At 37.5% G+C, this 25479-nt stretch overlaps 1 protein-coding gene across 1 annotated transcript; it reads right to left on the reverse strand.

Annotated features, from left to right (window-relative positions):
• Nucleotides 1–19255: 19255 nt before the first annotated feature.
• cunh3orf38 (chromosome unknown C3orf38 homolog) lies at nt 19256–25269 on the reverse strand. Its single transcript, XM_038276425.1, has 4 exons — nt 25076–25269; nt 24740–24915; nt 20203–20411; nt 19256–20122 (listed from the first exon to the last, which is right to left on the reverse strand). The coding sequence occupies exons 1-4, from the start codon at nt 25200–25202 to the stop codon at nt 19759–19761; spliced, it is 876 nt and encodes a 291-aa protein (XP_038132353.1). The 5' UTR covers nt 25203–25269; the 3' UTR covers nt 19256–19758.
• Nucleotides 25270–25479: the final 210 nt, after the last annotated feature.

The raw sequence follows: 25479 nt of genomic DNA on the forward strand, positions 1-25479 counted from the left end.
GAAAACCTTGTCTTTGAAAAAGAAGCTGATTAGTCAGTCACCTCATTAGGATGGGATTAAATTGTTCCCAGATAATAAAGTCAAAGACCTTGGTTTTGTTTTTGATGTTGTAATTGAAAATTCATAACAAACATAATTTCCTTCTTTCATTTACGGAATATTGCCAACATTAGAATAATGTTGTCCAGGAGTGATGGTGAGAAACTACAGTAGTCCATGCATTTGTTACTTCAAAGCTGGACTATTGTAATTCTTTACTCAGGAAATCCACAAACTGTAGTTAAAAGCCTTCAGCTGATCCAACATGCTGCAGCCAGAGTCTGATTAAAATTAATAAGAGAGATCATATCTTTCCTATCCTAGCTTCTTTTCATTGGCTTCCTGTTAAATCCAGAATAGAATTTAAAATCCTCCTTCTCAGGTATGAAAGTCTGAATAACCAAGCTCTGTCTTATATCAGAGATTTGATTGTACCTTATGTTCCTAGCAGAGCACTTTGCTCTCAATCTTTTACTAGTGGTTCTTAGTATTTCTAAAAGTAGAATAGGAGGCAAATATTTTCGTTAACTGGCTCCTCTCCTGTAGGACCAACAACCAGTTTTAGTCCAGGAGGCAGACACTCGGTCTAATTTTAAGGCTAGGTTTAAAACTTGTTTCTCTGCTAGACATAGGTACTAACTAATATTTTAATGTGACTAACTAAAAGTTCTCTTTTTCATCCCTTTTTAAAATATAATGTTTTTATGGATCAATGCTCCTATGTTTCTCCCATATCATCATCATCATCATCATCATCATCATCATCATCATCATCATCATCATCATCATCATCATCATCATCATCATCACGATCAAAAGCAACTTCACTTATAAAGCATTTTAACACAGCCAAAGCTGAAACAAAGTGCTTTAAATCAAAGATAAGCACAACCATGGAAAACAAGAAAATAAAGAATTACAATGAGGTAATAAAACGAGCTATACAACAATGTGAATAGAATAAAAACAATAAAAATAAGACAAGGCAGTAAAACAGATAAGAAAAGAGGAAAAAAGAAAATAAAAGGAAAAATAATAACATCTTGTCTCTGTTGGGTTGAACTATAGTGTATAGAAATTTGTTTTTAGATGGGTTTTAAAAATGAGCAGTATAGAGGCCTGTCCCCTCTAACCATTACTTCAGCAGTTGGAATGACCAGGAGCAGCTGATCAGTGGACCAGAGATGGTAAGCAGAAACATAACTACGGATAAGCTCTTGGGACAAGGCCCCCTGAAACCTTAAAAACATTGAAGAGAAGCTAAGATTCGGTGATCAGCCTACCTCTACGTGTACCAGCTGCAGATGTGTAAGTAAAGACTGGCTGACTCTAAGATAAAGGAAGTTAGTGTATAATCCAGCCTTAAAGAAAATGAGGCATGGATTTTTGTTTCCAAATGCTGCCTTCAAAAAAATGTATTTTATTTATGCAATTTTTTTTTTATAAATGTAAAAACTACGCTTAACTATGGTCTTTATTTGACAATCAGTTTTAAAATAACCCAAGATTTGTGACAGTTGACCTAATAGGTGCCCAAGATTGATGGGAGGGATTGATGTGAGGGATTGCTGTTGAGTCAGCTTCTGATTGTTAGGGAATGGCCACTGTCACCACATGCTATGACAAAGTAGACGATCACCATATGTGCCTTGAGATTAAATGTGTTGTGAATTGGAGCCAAATGAAAAAAACAAAAAAAAAACTCTGTTGAATTGAGGTGATTTCCCCACATAAAGATGGACTACATTGTCAGAAACAATTCACATTAAATAAATCCCAATAAAAAACATTGAAGCTTGTGTTTGTAAAGTGACATAAACTGAAAAAGGCAAGAAAAGAGTCAAATGTACATAAACATCATAAATATACAGTATATGCAGCCCATTAGTTATTATTAAGGCCTTTGTTAATTCCTTGGTGAACCATTTAAAAACAGTCGACAATATCTCAGGAGGAGTGGGAAAGAACAAGAATTTGTTTTTAATAAATAATTACTACCGTCTTGGGAAATTGAGACCGAAATTTTTTAATTTTCTTCAACTCAGGACCACTTTGCTAATTGGGTCACGTGGGTTCAGCAAGGAAGTTGTCAGGCTTCAGAGGTCTTTATGTGCGCCTGGCCCCGACATCACAGCCAGGGCAGCGAACCTAACGGTCATGCCCCCGCGAGGCCCTTTAAGGTACAGCTGTTTGACAACTCAATCCAGAAGCCCCACTTTCCCAGAGAAACCCCAAGCTCTGAGGTGAAAAGGTGACAGACGGCAAGGGGTATAGCTTGGAGGATCGGTAAAGTTTTACAACTCTCTACAGATCTACTTAGCGGCTGCTGAGAAGTAGCCATTTCTGATATCATTTTAAAAATGATAAAAATATACTAACGGGTAACAGCGTTTTAGCTTAAATGTGCTGTCATAGTGAAACGTACACTTGCAGGCAGCAACATATGTCGAAAGTCAGAAACCCTATGACTTTCATGTCAATTGTGTTTAAGTCTCCAATTCTAATTAAGTTGACTGGCTACATCTGTGAAGGTGTGGATGTGAGGAGACATTTGCAAAGAATTTCACAACTCGGTAGAAATCTGCACTCGTAACTTTATAGCATTCCTCAGTTTTAAATTATTCAACACAAACATATAGTTTCTGACATCGCTGCATTACTTTGACTATTTAAGTCTCTGTTGAATCTAGTTTATTTAATAATTTCTAATAAGGATTTACACCTAACATTAGTATTCAATGTTAGTGTATGAGCTAGAAAAAAAAAAAAAAACTCAATGAGGTGAGACTTTTTTTTTTGTCCAAGTAATATTGAAGCCAATATGAAACTTATTATGCCAGACCACCATACTGGTCCAGATGTTTGAATTTTTACATGATGTGGTCCACCTGCTGAGATGCAGACACTGATTAATGATGAGTAGCAGCAAAAGTTTAAAGGTATCCAAAAAAGAAAAAATGTTTATGATTTTCTGCAAAGTTATTTATACATCTTTAGTTACAAGTTAGTTGCAAGTTAGTTGGTGCAGATGTTTAATGGAAAATAGCTCATACATGCTTTTAATAAGGTATTGAATTGTTTTGTTTTGATATTTTCTTACCAAAGCTTTGGAAATCTAGAATACTAGTTTTTAATTTCTAAATAACAACTCAAGAACTTCTTATTTTCTGTAACCATTTGCTCCTGTATTTGGGTCTAGATTTTACCAGGGCCATTTTAAATTGTCATGCTGGTGGTGAACCTCCACCAAGCCTTTACACCTTTAGTTGTCAGATTCTCTTCTAGGATATTCTTGTCTTTATTATAGTTTCTTTTAGCTCCTTGTCAGCTCTTAGCAGCTCCCCTGTCCCTGCTGAAAAAGCATCCAAGCAACATGAGACTTCAGCTATTATATTTTGTGGTTAGTGTGTTTAGGGTGTGCTGTTTATGTTCTGCCAATCCTGGTGATATGCTTGAAAACCTTAATCCATCCTGGTTTACAAACTGACCCAGGATTATAATAGGAATGACTGGTACCTGTCCTAATACACACATTGATTCATATATATTCTCTCTTTTTCTCATATCATATATATATATATATATATATATTTTTTTTTTTTTAATATATATATATATATAAATATATATATATATATATATATATATATATATATATATATATATATATATATATATATATATATATATATATATATATATATATATATATATATATATATATATATATATATTTATATTTATATTTATGAGCATAATAATAGAAAATTGTGTGGAAGAAAAAAGTTTGCTTCAGAAGGCTGTCAAGCAGAATCATTTCAAGGATTTTGATGAGCTTTACGAGGAGTGGACTACGGTGGAGGACACAAACAGCCATGATGCACAGAAATCCTACACATTGGCAACAGATGTCCCGCTTTCTTGTGTCAAGCTACTACTGGACCAGAGACAACATCAGAAGTCTCCTATCTGGGCTACATGGATCAAAGAACCAAAAATCAAGGTCATGAAAGAAGAGAGTAAGGGTACAGCATCTATATTGTTTGAAGAGCAATGGGAATTTTCCACAGCTTGTAAGGATTCAGGGTGCCAAATCCATATAATCCACTGCTGATCTACTTTGTTCTCTGAAGTCCACATGCAACTACCAGGAAATGCTTGAGCACTTTATGCTTCCTTCTATTGAAAAGCTTGGATGGCTAAAAGCTATGGAGAGGTCAATTTTATTTGACAACAAAGCTGGCTTAATGACCATGCTATTACTGGGCTTGATTTCTCTGCAAACGCACCTGCCCTGATTGTCACAAAAAAGATGAAACACACCAGATGACCTGAGCGCCACTATCAAAGCAAACTGGGCCTCCATTGCATTTCAGCTACTGTATGCCGCAAGACTGATCATCTCCTTTCCACACTGCATGGATGAATTAATTAATGCAAAAGGTGAACAAGTAAAAGTACTATGTGTCTAACACTATGTATGAGTATCTATAAAAGATATACTGTTAAGGAGCTTCTCATTTCTGTTTAGAATTCTTATTTCATTGTTATTGATATTATTGGTTTTACATTATAACGTTTCTGTGAGCAATAGTCAACAGAATTAGAAAAAAGGCAAGCTTGATACTTGATGTGAAATGAATCAATACAAAATATAAGTTTTACTTTTTTAAATGGAAAAAAATACAGATGACTTTTCCCACTGCGTTGTTTCTAAAGGTTCCTGTACTTTTGCAGAACCCAAGTGTCAAGGTGTTGCCAAAGAAACAAAATTACATACAGACAAAATGGCTCACCTACTGTATGTTTTGTCAAAGATCATACAATTCTGATGGGTTCTTGACTGTCAGATGACCAGTTTAATTCTTTATGTAAAAAGAAGACAGCTTGAACCATCAGTAATCAGCACTAAATCTGAGTTATAAAATGGATATTAGATGTTTGAACCTATTGACTTTACCTACAATGTAATGGCAATATACATACATGTATAGATACTAACCTATTTCTGCAATAAACCTAAAGAAGAAAGAAAGAAACCATCTTTTTCACTCAGGCAAGCTGCTGTCAACATATGCATGTAGCATTGCACAGCTGTAGGTCAGAGAAAAGGGGTTACATCTGTTTTCAAAAGCTCTTTTTTAACCTGCCAGTTTCAGACTCCTCCTCGTTGCGGTTTTGCAAGTCAAAGTTAACCCTTCTCTTGCTGTTCTTTACATTTACATAGGCATGTAGATGTGAAAGGGAGCGATTGCCTCAGGGAAGCACCGGTGGCTCAGGCTTCCAGGGGAATTGAAATTAATGACTGTAATCAGAACCAAACAGCGAGCCATGCAAGGGCAATTAATACGAGCAAAGTGAACAGAGCTGGTGGTTCGTTCAGACAGGCATGGCTGCAGCTGAAGAGATGGAGGATTAAGATGCAACCACAGACAAATCCCACAGCTTTTTCTACACGCAGCAGATGTCCATGGTAGGGAAGGCAGTAGGGGCCTGGCACGGACATTCATCCACCATTCTGGCCACTTGGTCGGCCCGGCCCAATGCAGGCTGACAACCTCCTGGCAGCTCTCAGATAACACCATCTTCACTGTTTAGTTTGAGAGCCAAGGGACGGAACTCACATGGGCCCCTGTGCTGCATACGAAAGGGACTCATTGCAAAGCTTCACAGTGGAGCCACAAAGAGAGAAGCGGGGGTCTGTGTGCAAGCTCCACTCAAGTACATCTCAATGTGAGGGACATTTTTGTAACCCTATATTGTTGCATTCATGTTGCATCCATTTCTGACAGGAACATCCCAGAATGCATGCAGTTCCTATAAAAAATAAATAAAAAAAAACTCTCAATCCAGCTGATCCTCTCAAAAAGGCAGGGCTCTGGGTGTTGTTTTCTTAAATTGACACTAAACAAGACTGTCACTACACAGGATCTCTTCAATCAGGCTTGTCTTTGTTGCTTTGAGCGGCGTCCTCTCTCTTGGCTGTTTCGTGTTTCCAGTGTTTACGTGAGATAATGATGCATGTGTAAAGGAATACACCGGCAGGCACCGAGACACGGGCTGATTTCAGCTGGGGTAGATGCCTTGCCAATCCGAAACAATTTCCGTTAAATCGGAGCAATGATGTCAGCTCAGACAAAGGAAACTGTAAGAAAAAACAGATGCTGTGGTCTAAATCTGTGAAATACGCCTGTAATAAATGTTCATCCCAGCATGAACCAAGTGTCAAGAAGTTGGAACTGTCAAACCAGCATGTCATAACTGCATCAAACATTTGATAAAGAGGAAGATCTTATATCTTTCAGCTGTAGCCAAAAGGTTATTTTCAATAAAATATCCTTCATAAAGAGATGATTGATTTGCATTGAAGCACCAGCATGATTGGTTTTAGATAAAAACCTTACAGCACACCACAGATGGTTATCACCTCCGTGTTCTAAAGAAAGGAGAAAAAACTTAGATAAAGCGTTGGGTTGGGGAGCTTAACACCAAACACTTTTGACCTCGTTTCCTCTTCAGTGGTTTTCACTGCGTACAGGTTTATGAAACACTGCTAGGTTGGAGGGCAAGCTGAACAAAATGACAAAACAACTCTGTCAAAATTTGATTGAATTGTTCTATAACACTTTTTTCCCCCAGGCAGGAGAAATATCACAACCTGTACAGACTGAAAAGCTTCCCTTCCATAAATCCAGCTCTTTGTTGTCCAGATAATGCAGCATCTGGAGAACATTGTGCTAAAGCTTCCTCTCACACCCTCAGCAAAGCAGATAAATTACTGACACTTTGGTAAGTTGTGAAATGAGCACTCTTGTTCTAACGGAAGCCAACAGTTTAACATGTCCCTCTTTAAGAATCCCCATTACTTTAATGGAGGACAATTCAAGCATGAAGAATTTACAGTTTTCCTCACAGACATAGCCGGATGGAAATTGCCTGCTAACATCAGCTCACTAAGATCCCTCTTATAAATTGATGGGTTTCCTCAATAGTGTTAAAAGGTTTTTTTTTTTTTCATGGAAAGGGATCAAATAGGTTGCTGTCTATGATGCAGCTTGTCTGCCCTCTTCTGGCATCATGTTGTCAAAGGGTCAAATCGAGCTGACTCACTGTTGAGAAGACATTATGAAACATATATAGCCTACTGTAGGGCAGCTAATATTTTTTACATATTTTTACATATAATATTGTTGAAATCAACCAGCAATGAATCTGTAATCTTAAAAAATGAAACAAAATGAAACTTAATATAATCGGCTTAATTTACACAGACACACGCAAGGATGGACGGACAGATAGATGAACGGATGGACAGAAGAAAGGATGGACAGATGGATGGACACATTATTTATTTATTACTAATTTTAAAGACAAATTTTTCAATACAGTACTTTTACAGCAATATTAATTCCGCAATATAATTTCGATGCATATTTGCATTTAATATATTTTAATACATTTTAATCACTATAACAATCTCAATACTAACGTTTTTTCACTCCATACAATAGTCTGCTTTTAAAAAGTATAGAGCAATTTTAATTTTGGTTCTTTTATTTTAAAAGCCCTGTTTTACTTACATCCTATAAAGGAGGGTTTGAGACAAGTAAGGGTTTATTCACCTGGAAAGTCCTTTGGTCAGTTGTTAATCTAAACCAAATTTGTCTTCCTTTTTTGGTAGGCTTTTGCATTATACCTATTGCAAGGTAATTATAACTTGTAAACATAGTCACCTCTGTAATGCTCATTGCTTGCATTGGAAAGAAAGAACGAGGACATGACAGAGCACTAAATGATAAATGGTATTGTTATGCAGATAATGAAGCAAGATAATGAGTTAAGAATGATTTCCAAAAAAGATCCAGACTAAGGGAAGAAACAAAACTCAACTCAGTTTAATGTCGTGTCAGGGCTCAGAAATAAGGACCCAGAAGTTGAAGCAGACAGTTTAGCGTGATTGACAAAAGCGTTTATTAAAGTATGTCAGATATGCGACTCAGCAGCTAGAGCGTCAAAGGCTGGAATCTGTGGTTTTAGAGTTCAGTCTGTGCCCAGAAGAACGAGTAGAATTCAGCCGAATGGCTGACAACAGCACGCGGCAAAGAGTGCTAAACTGGGTGACGAGCAGACCCAAGCAGAGGAAGGAAAACAAGAGTTTCCAGAAGATGAAGCCCAAGCTGGTGTCGAAGTGGTTAACAGGAGTCTAGACCAGAAGATCAGAAATCCGAAGAGGTGCTGAGGGGAAATCCAAGTCTAAGTCAGGAGGCAGATCCAGGTTCAGTCCACAAGCAGAAACCAGCAGGAGTCCTTAGACAGATCGGTCAAACAAATCTGAAACAGGAACAGGCAGGCTTAAAGGTTTGAGGGCAGAACTGGTCAGGATCAGGCAATCAGAACAACAACAGGTACGCTGGAGAACTCTAAAAGAAGGCACATATAATCTGGCACTGATGACTGGGAACAAGCAGCTTAAATAGTGGCAGGACCAGGTGGATAAGCTGAACAGTGATTACAAACTGGGCAGAGCTAGGCAGGTGAATGAAATGAACCATAAAGCCTGTCATCACTGCTAAGATCAATACATGTTGACCAATTGTGCAGGTGCAAATCCCCCCAAATCCACAAATTTAAATCCAAATCCACCCATTCTCTGTAGCCGAAGTTCACCATTAGAAATAATTGCTTTTGTCTTTTTTTCAATAATTATAATATTAATACTTTGCATGATTTTGTTTGTTTGCCGGTTTTAGCTTTTGTTTTATGACATTGCAGATTTTTTTTGGTTACCCTTTTGCAAATGTTTCTGTGTTGTGGCCTTGGAATCATTCATCTGCTTGTAACACATTTCGACGTTTGCAGGGCTTTCGTCATTTGCTGCGCATTTGCACCTGTCAGCCACGATATACCTGTGCTCTCCAGAGCCTGCATATGACAAGACTAAGAAAGTTTAGCATGTGGTTTTACTCGACCCTTCAGACTTCTTTGGAGTCAGTGACTACAATGATAAAAAATGCAGCCTAAAATCAAATCTGAGCCGAGGTTAAATGACATAACTCAAGCTGTCAGGTGTGCAGTAGAGTTGAGCAAACGTGAAAAAAGAATAAACTGAGAAAAACCCTACAGTATGCTTGTCACAGAAGTCCTTTATTGGTTTGGATTGATGAAGGAAACTGTCAGTTATTTTGATCCACAAAGCTCAAGTAGTCTTAGACACCATGCTATTAAAAAATCTATCACATATAGCTGAGTCGTGACACGTTTTTAACTGATGACTTGTAAGGAGCCCTGTAGGGGTGTACTAGTGTTTACAAAAACATAAGTAATCAATAATCAGTGCTCTTTGTTCATTCTGCTACAGTTGCTATCGGGCAAGGGCCTGAATGTTGATCCCTGTAACCATTTCTCTCTTATTCTGAATGATGTGTCACTATCCAGTGTCTCTGAAGGGTCATACCTTCAGAGGTGTTTTCTTTTATCACTGTGTGATAAAACATAATGGTAAGCAGAGGCGCCTGACCACAGATAGAGTGTGGTCCCTTAAACAAAATGTGCTTCTTGCTCACAGCTCAGAATTGAAATGCCACTTTTTGGCTAGGAGCGGCTCTGAAGACAACATTGACAGCAAGCCAGAAAACAGAAAGGTGAGAAGCATCCTTTGAAAATGGTGGCTCCTTTAACATTTGAGAGGACTACTGCCATCAATGTCAGGCAACAATAGCTGGGTTTCAATACAAATGTGTGCAAAACTTTTTAGATATTCTGCAAAATTCAAAAATGCTCACTTTAACAGTTGTGGTATTTCCATTAAATTAGGAATGCAATTAAAATTGCATGTGAATATGTTTGTTGACATAGTTACTGTGAACGCATGATAGCAGTAGGGGATGTAAACACATGAAATACACTGCCTGGCCAAAAAAAAAGTCGCCACCAAAAAAAAAAGGTCACTCACTCTAATACCCTGTTGGACCGCCTTGGAATATGCCCTAACCCTAGTCCTGCAGCTAACCCTTTCAGCTACAGCTTTAGTGGGTGTTATCCTCCTCTAACTGCTTCCAGTCTTCTTCTTTGTCTTTTTACAAAGCCCTACGGTCCAGTTGCAGTTCACTTGACCCTTGTGATGCGACAAAAAGGTGTTTCCATTGAAGTTTTTGTAGGCCTATCAATACATTCAAAAATCACCTAATTGAAGCCTAAAAACCTTTTATCGTTTGGGACACAGCACTGGACTGGTTGAGATGACGGCACCTGGTAATCAATCCAAGAGGACAGCAACTCACCAACAGGTAATCTAAATTCGTCCTGAGGTTAAACAAACCTCCCCTGTAGGAGCAGCAACATCCATTCCTCTGAATATATTGATAGGATTTTGTAACATGGAGGACTTTGGATTTTTTTTTTAATAAACAGCTAAATGTTGTCAGTGGGGATCATTCAGAGGGTGAAGTGCAAGTAATTCTATTTCTAAAACAAAAAAGGTGTCTTGAAAAATGTAAAACATTCACAAAGGCCTGCAATCAATCTGTACAGAAAAAAGTTTCTGGTCAGTATTAAGTTAGCAAACAAATCATCCATTTGTTTGTGATCATTAAATTGTTCTATTATGTTTAATTTGGTAAAATTTTGCTTTGCTTAATCAATTATAAGCACAAATAATAAACTGCATCCAAGGTCATGGGCTTGCATGGGCTACAATATTCTTACACAGCCTGATTACCTGAAAATGTGCTTCAGCTTTTCACCTTTTAACTTATTCACTATATCATTTTATACTATATTACTTACCTGCCTTTGTTACTGCAAAAGGAAATCACATATAGTCTCACTTTGTGTTTCAGTATTCTATTTCTGTCTGTGGAAAGCGTTGGCATTAACATTGATTTGTCCATTGCTGCTTTGAAATAACTTCACTGACCTGTGATAGAAAATCATTTTACCTGTCATGTTTGCATTAAGGATTAATGGCTCGGCAAAATACCGCATTAAATGCCTCAGGCTGCAATTTGCTTTTCTGCTATATGTCTAATAGAGCTAATACTATCCTGCACTTGTTGCATCAGAGCTTTGTTTACATTGGCTTGTATATCTTTTGGCGGAGCAATCATTCACCGCTCAAGGTGTCTGCAAAGATCAAAAGTTCAGATTTGCTAACCCCAGCATGTCAGGTTGCGTGGAAGTTGATTGAGGATCCAAATGCAGAGATGGGGAGGCAGAGATAACTTTTGCTGATTTAATGAATGACCAAATGGTAATAGAAGCATAAATCCCAAAAATAAACAGGAAACCAACAAAACAAGAGACACTGGGGAAAAACATATAGTAGGAGTAGGTAATGAAGAGAAACCAGCACTGTTGAACTGTAGAGGAGGATTATATATGGGACACAGAACCAGGAGTGGAGTAATCAGTTAATTGGCAGCAGATGTGGACAGAAACAACTAGAAAGGAGCCAAGGGGAGAGGAGACAAGGGCGCAAGAGAGGGTACGTTCACACTGTAGGCCTTGATGCTCAATTCAATTTTTTTATGAAATCCAACTTTTTTGCATTGCTGTTCACATTTCCAAATATATGCGACTTGTATGTGATCTCCTGTGTGAACTGCAGTCATACAACGCAAGTGTCCCGCATGCGCAGTAGAGGATGCAATGACGTCACAGGCCAGAGTGCTCTGTGTTTACGGAGGTAAACAAGGATGGTAGTGCTGGTGCGCATCTAGCCATCTTTCCCAACCATAAAAACACAATCTTTTCAAGATGATTAAACCTAAATACTGCTCTCCGCATCATTGTCCACCATGATTGTCGTTTTTCTAGCCGCTTCTGTGTAACAAGACCCAGAATAGTGACCTTTGAGGGGTATTAATGGCGTTCAGATCGGATGAATATGACCTGGCCCTTCAGACACAGGTCACATTTGAAAAGATTAGATTTGTATCAGATTCAGGACCACATAGCCAAGTGGCCTGGGTCTCATTGGAAAAAATCGGATCTGTGTTCTCTAGACTGAAATGAAAAGATCAGATCCAGGTCGCCTATGGGCCAAAAATCGGATTTGGGTCACTTCAGGCTGCAGTGTGAACTTAGCCAGAGAGTAACACAAAAACACAACACTGCCATAAAATAACTACAAAGACACAAAATTACAGTAAAGCTAAAAACGTAAAAAGAAACCTAAACAAAGAGCAGAACCCTAGCATAGCATTCACTGCTTAGATGCCCATCTGCTTCAGCTGCAATCCTCTGCGAGACCTTTTGATGCGCCTTGATGTGTTGCAACCATAGACTTTGCAAGTAAACCATTTGCTTCTGCTGCTCACATTATGTTCGGTGTGAACGTAGCAGAAAAGTGTACCTGAAGGGTCCTGCTCTGACTGCTGTCCACAGCCTCACTGACAGCCGGAGCTCCTGCTGGATTATTGCTTCTCATCTTTCTGACTTTCTTTATTTTGCCTTTGAGAAAAAAAAAATATCCAAAAGCAACCCAGAATTTCACATCAATATAAATTCCTTAGCTGACTCTTTACATGCCCTGGCAATTCGCATCTGTATGTCCTAAATACTGACAGGATTTTATCTGGTTAAACAATTGTTACGGTAAATAGAATTATAAATTACAAGGATTTGAATAGTCGTATAATACTTGAGGGAATTTGTGCAGTACAGGAATTCATGGACTTTGTAGCATTAAATAAAGGTTTTTCTCCAGACCCTGTTCTTAAACTATCCTATAAATTAATAATTATCCTTTGTAAAAACTTTTAATTTGCTTTATTTTGTAAGATTAACCTAATTTTTATTGGATGAAACAAATTATTTTGATGGATTTACATTTTTTTTCTAAATGCCAACAGGCCATAACAAACATTAGCTTAAATGCAAAAAACTAATGAGTCTATTTTAATTACTCCAGTAAAGTATAGAGAGACAAAATGTCTACTTAAGTACGCTAACAAAGTATTTGTACTTTGTTACACACCTCTGCAATATGAGACAGAGCAGACTGTATTTCTTGAGGAAGCTTTGTTCCTTATGTGTTTTTAGCAAAATGCTGCATATCTTTTCTAAGTCTGATGTTGAGAGTGTGATATCTAGCATCTGTTGGGCTAACAGCTTTAGAGCAATCATTAAAGAAGCTCAACATGCTCATAATGAAGACCTTCTCTTCTGTGGACTCCTTTTAAAGCCTGTGGAGATGAGTTCAAGAAGAGGAATTCTTCATAAAACTGAGAACATCACAGACAACTCTGAGCATCTTCTTCATCTGTAACACAACAACAGAGTGTCTGCAGTAAGAGGCTTCTTAAGACCAGCTCTAAGAGAAACCACAGCAGGAAATATTTTCTGCCAACATCAGCATCTACAACAGCTCTTTAAAGGAAGCCTTCCATGAAATACAACAATATTCAATTTCCCTTTCAGACCAATTAAGGTTTTTTTTTCCCAAAACACTGTTTACATTTGATCACTGCAGCTCTTTAAGAAACGGAAATGTCATGAGAGCTGTACAAAACGAAATTTTGTTTGTATACACACTCTATATATACACTCACCGGCCACTTTATTAGGTACACCTGTCCAACTGCTCGTTAACACTTAATTTCTAAGCAGCCAATCACATGGCGGCAACTCAGTGCATTTAGGCATGTAGACATGGTCAAGACAATCTCCTGCAGTTCAAACTGAGCATCAGTATGGGGAAGAAAGGTGATTTGAGTGACTTTGAACGTGGCATGATTGTTGGTGCCAGAAGGGCTGGTCTGAGTATTTCAGAAACTGCTGATCTACTGGGATTTTCACGCACAACCATCTCTGGGGTTTACAGAGAATGGTCAGAAAAAGAAAAAACATCCAGTGAGCGGCAGTTCTGTGGGCGGAAATGCTTTGTTGATGCCAGAGGTCAGAGGAGAAAAGCCTGACTGGTTCGAGCTGATAGAATGGCAACAGTGACTCAAATAACCACCCGTTACAACCAAGGTGGGCAGAAGAGCATCTCTGAACGCACAGTACGTTGAACTTTGAGGCAGATGGGCTACAGCAGCAGAAGACCACACCGGGTGCCATTCCTTTCAGCTAAGAACAGGAAACTGAGGCTATAATTTGCACAAGCTCATCGAAATTGGACAATAGAAGATTGGAAAAACGTTGCCTGGTCTGATGAGTCTCTATTTCTGCTGCGACATTCGGATGGTAGGGTCAGAATTTGGCGTCTACAACATGAAAGCATGGATCCATCCTGCCTTGTATCAACGGTTCAGGCTGGTGGTGGTGGTGTCATGGTGTGGGGAATATTTTCTTGGCACTCTTTGGGCCCCTTGGTACCAATTGAGCATCATTGCAATGCCACAGCCTACCTGAGTATTGTTGCTGACTATGTCCATCCCTTTATGACCACAATGTACCCAACTTCTGATGGCTACTTTCAGCAGGATAATGCGCCATGTCATAAAGCTGGAATCATCTCAGACTGGTTTCTTGAACATGACAATGAGTTCACTGTACTCAAATGGCCTCCACAGTCACCAGATCTCAATCCAATAGAGCATCTTTGGGATGTGGTGGAACGGGAGATTCGCATCATGGATGAGCAGCCGACAAATCTGCGGCAACTGTGTGATGCCATCATGTCAATATGGACCAAACTCCCTGAGGAATGCTTCCAGCACCTTGTTGAATCTATGCCACGAAGAATTGAGGCAGTTCTGAAGGCAAAAGGGGGTCAAACCCGTTACTAGCATGGGGTACCTAATAAAATGGCCGGTGAGTGTATATATAAAAAATGACAATAAAGGTTGTCTATGTCTAAGTTTTTTAATTAAACTGAACTGGTATATTAAGCTTACTGCGCTCCTCTTTGAAACAAGTATCTACCTCTGGTCCTCTTTGGAGTCGCAGGTCAGATTTCATCACCTTCACTTATCTCTCAATTTACACTTACTTGGCTCTATACTAAGAAAACATGCAGGTTATGCAGTATGGCTGTGGGTGGGATGAGAGTAGCTGTTATAGAGACCCTGGCATCTGATTGGCTGGTTCACATTGAGCAAGATAACTTTTTTGTAATGACTCTAATATTAATGGAAATGTGTAATGTGTTGAAATGTATCCCCAGCATTCTGAACAGGGATTTTTCCTAACATATTTTATAGCATTGTCTTTTAATTTGCAAACTAGGTCCCTGGTCAAAGGCTGATACTGTTTAGGGGGTCTTGATATGAAATGTTTGTGAACCCCTTGTGTTAGATTATAATCACAAAGCAGTAATATGTCTGTTTTACTATGTATATCTTTTTTTGTATTTTAGATACATTTGCACCAGTTTCCTATAAACTGACAACTTTAGCACAGATTATTTAATTAGTATTTAAACCTGGTTGCAGCAATACTATTTCTAAGATGAAATGAGGGGTGCAGCTCTCACATATAATATGTATACCACATTTACACCACACTGGTATTAAATATCAAAGTAAACAACCACTGATTTTATTAATTTATATCATGCCACTCTACTGAAAACATCTGTACTCAATGATAAACATTTATTTAATGCGGGATACTAGAAGCAAATTATAATTGACAGCCTGGTCTACTTTCCTATTTATTTAGGTTATAATTTCCTGTTCACTTAGTGGTGTTCACAGACTGATGAAATTACATTACAAGATGGTAATTCGGTCCAAATTTAAAAGAAAAAAAGAAGGTTGTGACTGTAGAAAATATAAAACACTCGACAAAGACAAAACTATAATTTTTGTCTTCACATCCTTAATCCCAATTCACACAATATTCAAACTTACATAAAAGAAGTTGATGTACCCCAACATGTGCACTGCAGTGTTGTTTTCGTCAACGATGACGAAATCATTTCGTTAACTCCTTTCGTTGACTCATTGTTGTTTGTTGGCTCCTTTTTTCATGATGATAATGAGAACTGACAGCTAACAATTGGTCATGGGTGTGAGTTTTCACCGACGAGACTAAATAAAAATGGTAGCGGGTCTGTCTGATGTTTAAAATGCATCATTGTGCTGTAATCTGCTTAGCAGTATCTGCATCATGTAAGGTCCTGCACACCTGCAGCTGTGCACATTCTGCATGACCACAGATGGACCATGGAGGCAGAGGCAGGGGTGAAAAAGAAATATGATAGATGTAGAAACATATAGTTACCAGACTATGAGTGTGAACTGTTTAGTCTGATCACTACTGGGATATATTTGAGCTCTAACATACATAAGCCAGTCTAAAATCAAAGTGAAAAAGTAGAAAGATGGAAAATATGGATTTTAAAATTAAACCCACCCTTTTCCATGGTTCAACACCCATAGGAAATTTCAAAGGGACATGAGTGTAAGTTTTTAGCGTGTTTCTTTATGAGAAACACACTTGAATATTATAGGGACGGAAAGGAAGAAAAAGTCCTCTGAAGACAAAACCATGACCAGACGCCACTGCCGCAGTATTTTCGAACCCGTGCGTCAGCGCCGTGCCCATGCTCCAAACCGCTTATTAAAACGCAGAGGAGCCAAGTGCCATGAAGACAGAATGCAAGCAGCATGTTATTCTTTCGAAGAGGTGAACAGGCTTAGATCAATGGCGGCAGCGGTTTCCTCTCACCACAACTATGATGCTGTAAAGCGCAAGGAGGCATGTGGCTCCAACCCACACAGTCACAGAAATTAACTATTCCAGGGGCCTTTGAATGAGGCTGCCAAGAATAATTTCCCACATGTAGCAGTTCCCACAAAAGCCACAAAAGCATACTGGCACACTTTAGTCTCCTCTACACCCTGCATGCCCTCCCTGGGATGACTCAATAGAATCAATAAAACTTCAGCTCTGCTGCATCATTAAGAGGTCATGATTAAGTTTAGAAAGCAAGGATGAGTTTTTTCCTTTGGCACGTTAATGGTGCATGTATGTTGTTTCACAAAAGGATTAAAAGTATGTGGTCACACTTCATACTATGACTTCAATCATTTCTGCACCAGTAGCTCACAATGAGGGATAAGAGAGAAGAAGCACTTTGAATACAATACAAATGTTGTTCTTTACAACATTCACTGTATATCTGCTGATCGTGTTTGGTGCAAAATCCCCACAGCCTCCAGTCTGGGCCCCTGAGCAAGACCCTTAACCCCTAAATTGCTCCCTAGGCCCCACAAAGTGACTGGCCACTGCTCCCCAAAGGGATGGGTTAAGATGTAGAAGTGAATTTCTCCATTGTAAGATTAATGATGTTTAATTATTATAAAAGGAAATAAATCAGATTCAAAAAGACTAAGTAAACACTATCAGGATGAAAGTCGGATGTATTTTTCTTAATTTGAAGAAGAATATAGAGTTGATGTGAAGATGACAGGAGCTAAATAGAGGACAATCCTATGTTACAGGCTTCTAAGTGAGTTAAAACAAGGGTTCAGATTGATGTTCCAGTAGAACGTTACTAAACATACAGCCAGCATTACAAGTCATTGGTTAAGATCAAAGCATATGAATGTCATAAAATACCACAGTCAAAGCGAAGGACTAAATCCAATTAGGGATCCAATGTTCAATATGCTTTTCATCCAATCTCACTAAGCTTGATCTATTACACAGTGGAAAACCTTTGATTCAAAGAGGTGCAAAGTAGCTGCTAGAAACTTACCTCAAACAATCTAAAGCTTTAACAGAAACCACTGGTGGTTTTCAGAGTGAAGTAACTCACAGTGATAAATACTAATGTAGGATAAACTTTCCAGAGTTTTTGTTGAAACAATAAAACCTATTTTTACTTCATTTTTGTAATTATGCTCTATTTATTGTATGATATGATATAAAATCCCTATGAGATTTATTGAATTTTCTATTTGTAATATAGAAACATGAAAAAAAATAAACTTTGAAGAGTTTGAAAGTTTTACAAGATGTTTTAAATGTATGATGCAAAAAAGGCGCTTCAGGGGAAACTTTTTCATTTCCGGGACAAATTATTTTACATTAAATGAATACTTAAATAAATACAGGCTGTTACTCTGCTGACATTTCAGTAAAGTATGTGTTAAAATCAACGATGTGGTTGGTTCCTCTGCTTCCTCCTACATGTACAGTATGGACCATTTACACTAGATTAAAGTGTGGTCTCTACTAAACCTTATGTGTTGATATCAGGAGCAACCAATGCAAACACATTTGCATATTGGGATCCAAGTTATCAGTAACCTCTGTTTCAAGATGAAATTGTAAAAGATGTAAAGATGTAAATGGATCAGCATCTTAACCCTTTCATTGGTCAGGGACGACTGAGGAATAGCAGCTACAGTACAATCTAAAGATTGATTTTTGGTCTGCGATTATTGTGGCTCTCTGCTGCAAATAGTTCTACACAACAGAAAAGAATAATATATATATATATATATATATATATATATATATATATATATATATATATATATATATATATATATATATATATGATAATAAATTTAAAGTGTTTAAAAGGATTAACTGCATGGGTTTTTATTTTTAATGTATGTTTAACAATCATGATAACCTATCCTTATATGAACCTACATTAGAGACTTGTGACCTTATACCCCTTCATGGAGGCTATGGTCTCAGAACCTGAACCTACAGGACCGGGGGGGATCGTTTTAGATGGTCGCGCCGGAGTAATTTTGTCATTTATAATTTTTTGCCAAAAAGGGCAAAACATTTTTTATTTCGATTAAATCGATTTTGAATCGATTCCTTTACACTTTTGCAAAATCGATGTCTAGGGAATGAGATAGATTAGTTTTATAGTGACGTGCGTGACGTTCACATTCAAATGAGCAGGAAAGATGCACTCAAAACACTTCAAGCCAGACAGCTGCAAATATAGCTAATGGGTTGATTGAAGACATTAACAAATAGAGGCTGACCAGCAAACACCCTGTAGTTGATACAGACAACGCTGCAAATATGATTTACAAGTTTGCACTTTGTGTTTAATATGACAGGAAAATTAAAATACATAAGTGTTTTGAAACACAGTTGAACCACTTTCATTATTGCAAAAACAGATCGAATCGAAATCAATCGATTTAGAACTTTATGAATCAAAATCGGATTGATTCAGGACTTTGGGTGAAAATACCCTGCCCTATTTGTGAAGCACTTTGTGACCTCCATGTCTGTAAAAGGTGCTATATAAATAAACATTACTTATGGAAAGAAAGCAACACAATCTTTGAGTAGATAAAATTTGATTTAATCTGGCATCATGTTATCATCAGGGAAAAACTAGTCATTCCTTTTTTAATGACCTTGTAAATGCAGTATAAATGTACACAACTCAGCTCTTTCCATATATTACATATTTACAAATATAAATCCAAGCCCAAATCGACAGTATAATTTACATAAGGCACAAACTGTTAAAGAACAACATAATTTGCTGCAACATAAAGTTTATTCGGTAAAATCTCCCAGTAAAAGAGCAACAGAACAGCTGCAATGGTAAAAATACTTTAAAGGAATTTATAACTTTGCCATGCATCATGTTGAACTAAAAAAGAAAATAAATAGCCTAAAACACTGTTCTCCTACCAACCCCCACTAAGCATTTGATCTGAGTTGTATCTGTAGAGGTTTTAGGCAAGTCAGATAACTGTATATTAGGTGAAGCATGTCTAATCAGTTAAACCATCCTTGGGTAAAATAATGTAAAAGATAAAAGCTTTATCCTGGCTGCCATCAGCTGCAAAGAAGCTGCAGTTCACTGGAGTTGTAGTTCAAAGCAGGTGCTGCTAAATCTGTCCCTCCGATGGCATCCTGTCCTCTGATCTTCAGATTGACAAACTTTATCTTCCAACTGTTTTCATTCAGGGGTGAGCGGATAAGGCCGAATATTTGCTCAAAGATCCCAAGACAGGTCTGTTCTCTGTGGATGGTCCCAGCCACACCCACCAGCACCAAGCCATGGGGCGAGGCCAGGGCTCTTAGGCCATTGAGATCCAGGTTGGGACTGAAGAGGAGGCGCTCAGCGCTGGTCAGGGCCAGGAGACGGAGGCTGACCAGTTCAGCCCCCAGGAACTCCTCCATCTGCTCAGTCGTAGCTCTTAAAAACACAAAACACATTGGAAATTAATTTCCCTTTAACCACAAATAATTTTCCCTCCATTGGTTTAATAATCATACCTGGAGAGAAGGCGTAATTTCACATCTGGCCAGAAATGCTGTGGCCCCCATTCTTGAGGCTGTTGGCTCAGCGAAGGGTTCTGACTGTTCAGGATCTGAAAGAACCACTGACAGAACTGCTGTCCCAGGGTGAGTGGATCAAAGCCAACCTTGCTGTTTATGTCATTGGAATCCGATGTTTCGGGCTGATGCTGCTTGGTTTCATCCACCTTTAATGAGTAACAGAGCTGTGTCACACATTGCGCTTGACTCAACTTTCAGCTGAGAAATATTTTTGTAAGAATATAAACAATAAATCTAACAAAACCAGTTGATTTAATGCAACTGTGGCAATTTTTCTAAAGAAAAAATAAGCGTCTCATCTTGTTAGAGTTAAAATTATTTTGCCATAAAACTGTATTATAAAAATCACAGTAATTCAAAGATCTTAATTGGCACTTAAAGCCCTGTTCTTTCTAATGACAGGTTTCACCTTAGTGTTTTTCATGGGTATTCATTACCTTATTTCACACATTGACACACAACCACAGAGTTACGTTTATTTAAATCAGATTTTATGGACTAGAAAAAGAACAAGTGGCAGATATGGTGGAATGAAATAAAACAGAGTTCAGTAAAATACGTTATTATGTAATTAAATGTATCATTAAAATATGAAGTAGAGAATTGAATGATAAAATGTCTCATTAAATAATTAACTAAAAATAATGATATTCAATTTGCAATTTAGCAACTTTTTAGTACCTAAAAGGGCATATCATGTCATAAATTAAAGGCTTTTTAAGGGTACAATGTTCCTAAAAATGCTAAATAAATAGGAGTAAATGTATAACGCTTCCCTAAAGTAAATGTATATGAAAGTACATTCATATAGCAGCAAGCGGCCTTTTAAAAGAGTGGCTCTGATATAAAACAAACGAACGAACGAACGTCAAAGATAATCAGTTCCCAGAGGAAGGTCTGCTGAGTTTCTATAGATGACAGTTCATGCTGAAAGATCTTCAGTTCTAACAAAACTGACTGGTGTGACATCATAGCTCCTGCATGATGAATAACATAGATGTTTGGGGCCTGTTCCCAATGCAGGCAAATGTGTCCTAAGCAGAGATGGCAAAAGTACTCACTTTCCGTACTTGAGTAAAAGTACAGATACTTGTGTTAAAAAATACTCTGGTAAAAGTGGAAGTACTGATTAAACTTCTTTACTCAAGTAAAAGTAACAAAGTACAGGCTTGTAAATTTACTTCAAGTATAAAAGTAAAAGTAGAAACCACTTTTTTCATGCCGTTGCCTACATTTTAAATGGATGTCTGCCAATAGGACTAGATCTCCGTTGTGTTCATTTTCAATCATCTCGTCGTCCATGCTACTACTGCTAACGCCACCGCCACCAAGCTGCAATGATTTGCCGCGAATGAATACCGCCAAATCTGTCGATTCATCTTGTAGTGGTGCGTCAAATGCAACGTAGATTCCCATCCAATTAGATTGAATTTGGTATTGATGACGTGAAAAATAACTGTAACTCCATTGAAATGATTCAAAACTAAAGTAACGAGACAATTTTTTTAAAATGTAAGGACTAGAAAGTACAGATATTTGTGTAAAAATGTAAGGAGTAGAAGTAAAAAGTCGCCATAAAAATAAGCAGTAAAGTAAAGTAAAAATATCAGAAAAATCTACTTGAGTACAGTAACAAAGTATTTGTACTTCGTTACTTCCCATCTCTGGTCCTAAGTCTGAATGATCTGGTGTCACAGAATCAGTTCATGCTGTTTGGGGCACATGGAAAAGTTCAACTTATGCCTGTATGGGACTTGTTCCTAAAATGAAAAAAAAAAAAAGGACTATTGTGACTATAGTTATCAGTTCCCGTGGGAGAGACTAGCATGACATTCTAGACAGGGGGTCCGTGACCTCTAGGGGTCGACGAAGGTACTGCATGGGGGTTGCAAAAGTTTTGGTTGATTAGACTTTTATATATTTTTTTATATATGTATATATATATATATATATATATATATATATATATATATATATATATATATATATATATATATATATATATATATTCCTCCTGCAATTTTTTTCCACTAATTGAAATGTCTTTAAATAGATATTAACATGAATTTAACACACTGTAGTAAACAGATAATGGAGGCTGAAGATGTCTTTCAGTCATCAATGCACACATTCAGCGATGCACAGGAGCTCTTTCAAAGCTGGGCACCGTTTCATTCACAACACGTGTCCCATCAACCAGGAGCCAGAATCAGAAATACTTTCATAATCTCAGGGCCAAATTACTTTCGTTACATTACTCCATCTGTAATACAGTGACTATAGGACCAATTTAATATAACACAATTTCATACAATATATACAATTAGGGGTCCTTGGCCTGGAAAATATTGAAGACGCCTGGTGTAGACCACGTGTCAAACTCAAGGCCAATGGGCCAAATCAGACACATCATGGCAATTTATCCATCCCTCAGCAGTAAAGTAAAATGTTGGTTTAAAAAAAAAAAATAATGGCTGCAACTGTGTTTTATAAAGGGGACATTGTATAAAAGTTTCTCTTTTTTACTTCCTGAAATCAAGTTTACATATGTGTAGTTATTGGTGTGTTATTACCTTCACTAATAATCAGACACATTTTCATAAATGAAGAATTTTATATCAGTTTACCCATAAGGCTGGTCAACCGTTTATGAAGCGCCATGACAGTCTGCCATCATTGATGTACAGATGCCGGTAAGGGACAAAATAGTACTAACAAGCGGAATAACAATGCGTTTCTCCTTGATGATAGTTCAGTGTGATTGAGAGGCAGCAGTGAAAATCATTTGGAGATGCTATCCCAACAACTGAACGTCTGAACTGCTGCAGGAAAATGCAGGACCAGGACCATGCATATGCGGCAACAGCACAAAAAATGGTTTCACCATCCCCAAAAGGGCGAAAAAGGAAACTTAGGAGACAATGAAACTTGAGACATTTAAATACAAGATTAAACATCAGGTAATGCAGGAGCTAATGAAGGACAAAGGTTTTAAAAGAGATGCTGAAGTTACCATGATTGTCCTTATCAAGTAAGTAAACTGTGCTGCCTAAGTTAGCCTAAAGCTAACTTTTTCCCCATACAGTTTTATTGGCCAGTGTTATTGTTTACCATAGAAAGCATAACAGTAGATCCTGCTAATGTATGATAATCATGTTGGTACAGAATCTTATGGTTTTGTGGATTTAGTAGCTTTCAAAGCTTACACAACTTTGAAAACTGGCTTTTCCCACAGTAAATGCCAACTTCACAAGACATGCTTACATCTGTGTTGTTGAGGTTTTTTAAACATGGCGGAACCCTGTTACTGCATTACATGTTCATTTGAGTGAAATACCCCAATTTCACTCCTAGATAACAGTAATTCCTATACAATATCCCTTTAAATAATTGTTTATGCCAAAGTGGCCAGATACAAAAAATGAATTTGACATTCCTGGTTTAGAGCTATAATTGAATAGATTGGTTAAATGCTTAATATGGACCAAAGACTAGACCTAAAACAAGATTTCAAGCAAATGATGACTGACATTATCCATCTAGTCTGACTTGGCTTATGCTTTGAATTGAAGCTTGGCATAAAATTCTGCCCATGGATGTGCATCTGTACTTTTATCAGCTGGTGGTGCCTTCAAGGTATGAAGTCAGCAAAGAAAGATGCTAGATATCTAAAATAAAGGATTTTCTATAGCAGAAATTTTTAAAACTGCATTACTCTGAGAGGGTTTATGGATGTAGTTGAATTAGTTTTTAATTTCCCATTCCTAATGGATTATTTTTTACTTCTGTAAGCCAGTAAAATATGGAGTCTTCTTTCAGCCAGTTGATCAGTAGCTTAGCAGGTAGAGAAAAGGAATTCAATGATTTCATTGAGTCCCTCCAGTTCTTTCTCTGGCATCTTACTGAATGGCTATAAAGTTTAGCATGATGCCACATACTTTCAGTTATTAGTAACATATTTCACAGGCCTGAAATTGATGGACACTTGATTAAAAACACAATTAAATAATTCTGAAACTGCTTGTAGAGGAGACAAATGTATACTTTTGAATCCTTCTGCAGATCAGTTTGAAAGCTGAAAACAACCATTTGAATTCACTTCAAAAAGCTTTTAATGAAGTTTATTTCTACCAATTATTGCTTATGCAAAAATAGCTCAGTCATGTTGAAAAGCAAATTCGGTTAAAAAGTTGCATCATGTTATTAACCATGTGTTTTTTTCATTAGCGTGTAACCATGGTAACAGTTAGCATCACATCTTGATTAACTTAAAGATCTGAGGTATATTGAGAGGATAAGTAATCCTAAAGAGACAAGAGGATTCTAAAAACAATTAACCAAGTATTTAACTAGGATTTGCTTGTAATCAATAGATGATCAAAAAGACTTCCTCTTTATATTCTACATCTTTAGATCTATGAATTCCTAAGTATGTTTTAACAGGTATACCATATAGAGAAATTTCTGTGCCTACCGTGACTGATGACCACAGCTCCAGGGTCCTCCTCACCAACTGGTGCTTCTCGCTGGATGGAGGCATCATCACTCCTTCTTTGGCTAAATATCTAAAGATTAGGTCACGGTGAACCTTCCGCCTTCTAAGGAGCTCTTCTGCATTTTTGGAGAAGCTCAGGATCGTCTCCATTGCCTCTGTATAAGATATATACACAATATTATTTTTTCCATTTTCAAAGTCGTCGTTAGCTCGAATATTTTGGAAAAGTTATACAATAAATGCCATTTTTTTCTGTATTTATATTGAGATTTTTAACTGATTTTTTTGTCATCGAACAGGACGAAGCTTCCTTACCTGTCATGTTTTCCACAACTATCATCTTATTAGTGACCGTGTCGCTGAGTGACAGTAAGTCAGCTTCTGTCATTGAGCTCAGTATCATTTTAAAGCCAACCCGCTCAGTTTCTGAAAGTCCTGACATTTTCTCTGAACAAATATTTAGGGCTTTTCGCCCATTTATGTCCTACCGGGATATTTGTCCGTACAGAAACACGAATGGACCAACGGCGTTCCTAGTAATACACATTTTCCTAGGGTGCTGTGTCGATTCTCATCCACCAGGTGTCCTCATTACCCAAGAAGTCATTTTACTTCACAGTGAATATTTTTCTTTCTTTCTTTTTTTTTTTATTATTGTTATTAGAGTTAGAGTTAGATTTAGACAGATTTATTTTGTCATTTGCAGTGATTTAAAAAAA

The sequence above is a fragment of the Cyprinodon tularosa genome, unplaced genomic scaffold (assembly GCF_016077235.1).
Source record: "Cyprinodon tularosa strain WSP-4 unplaced genomic scaffold, ASM1607723v1 ctg124, whole genome shotgun sequence".
Taxonomy (NCBI): Eukaryota; Metazoa; Chordata; class Actinopteri; order Cyprinodontiformes; family Cyprinodontidae; genus Cyprinodon; species Cyprinodon tularosa.

Excerpts from the sequence above, each read along its gene's own strand:
- cunh3orf38 (XM_038276425.1), bottom strand. The coding sequence starts at position 25,202 with ATGTCAGGACTTTCAGAAACTGAGCGGGTTGGCTTTAAAATGATACTG. Across the intron at positions 20,412-24,739 it reads AGCTGTGGTCATCAGTCACG|GTGGATGAAACCAAGCAGCA; the intron begins GTAGGCACAGAA and ends TACTCATTAAAG. Across the intron at positions 20,123-20,202 it reads AAATTACGCCTTCTCTCCAG|AGCTACGACTGAGCAGATGG; the intron begins GTATGATTATTA and ends TGTGTTTTTAAG.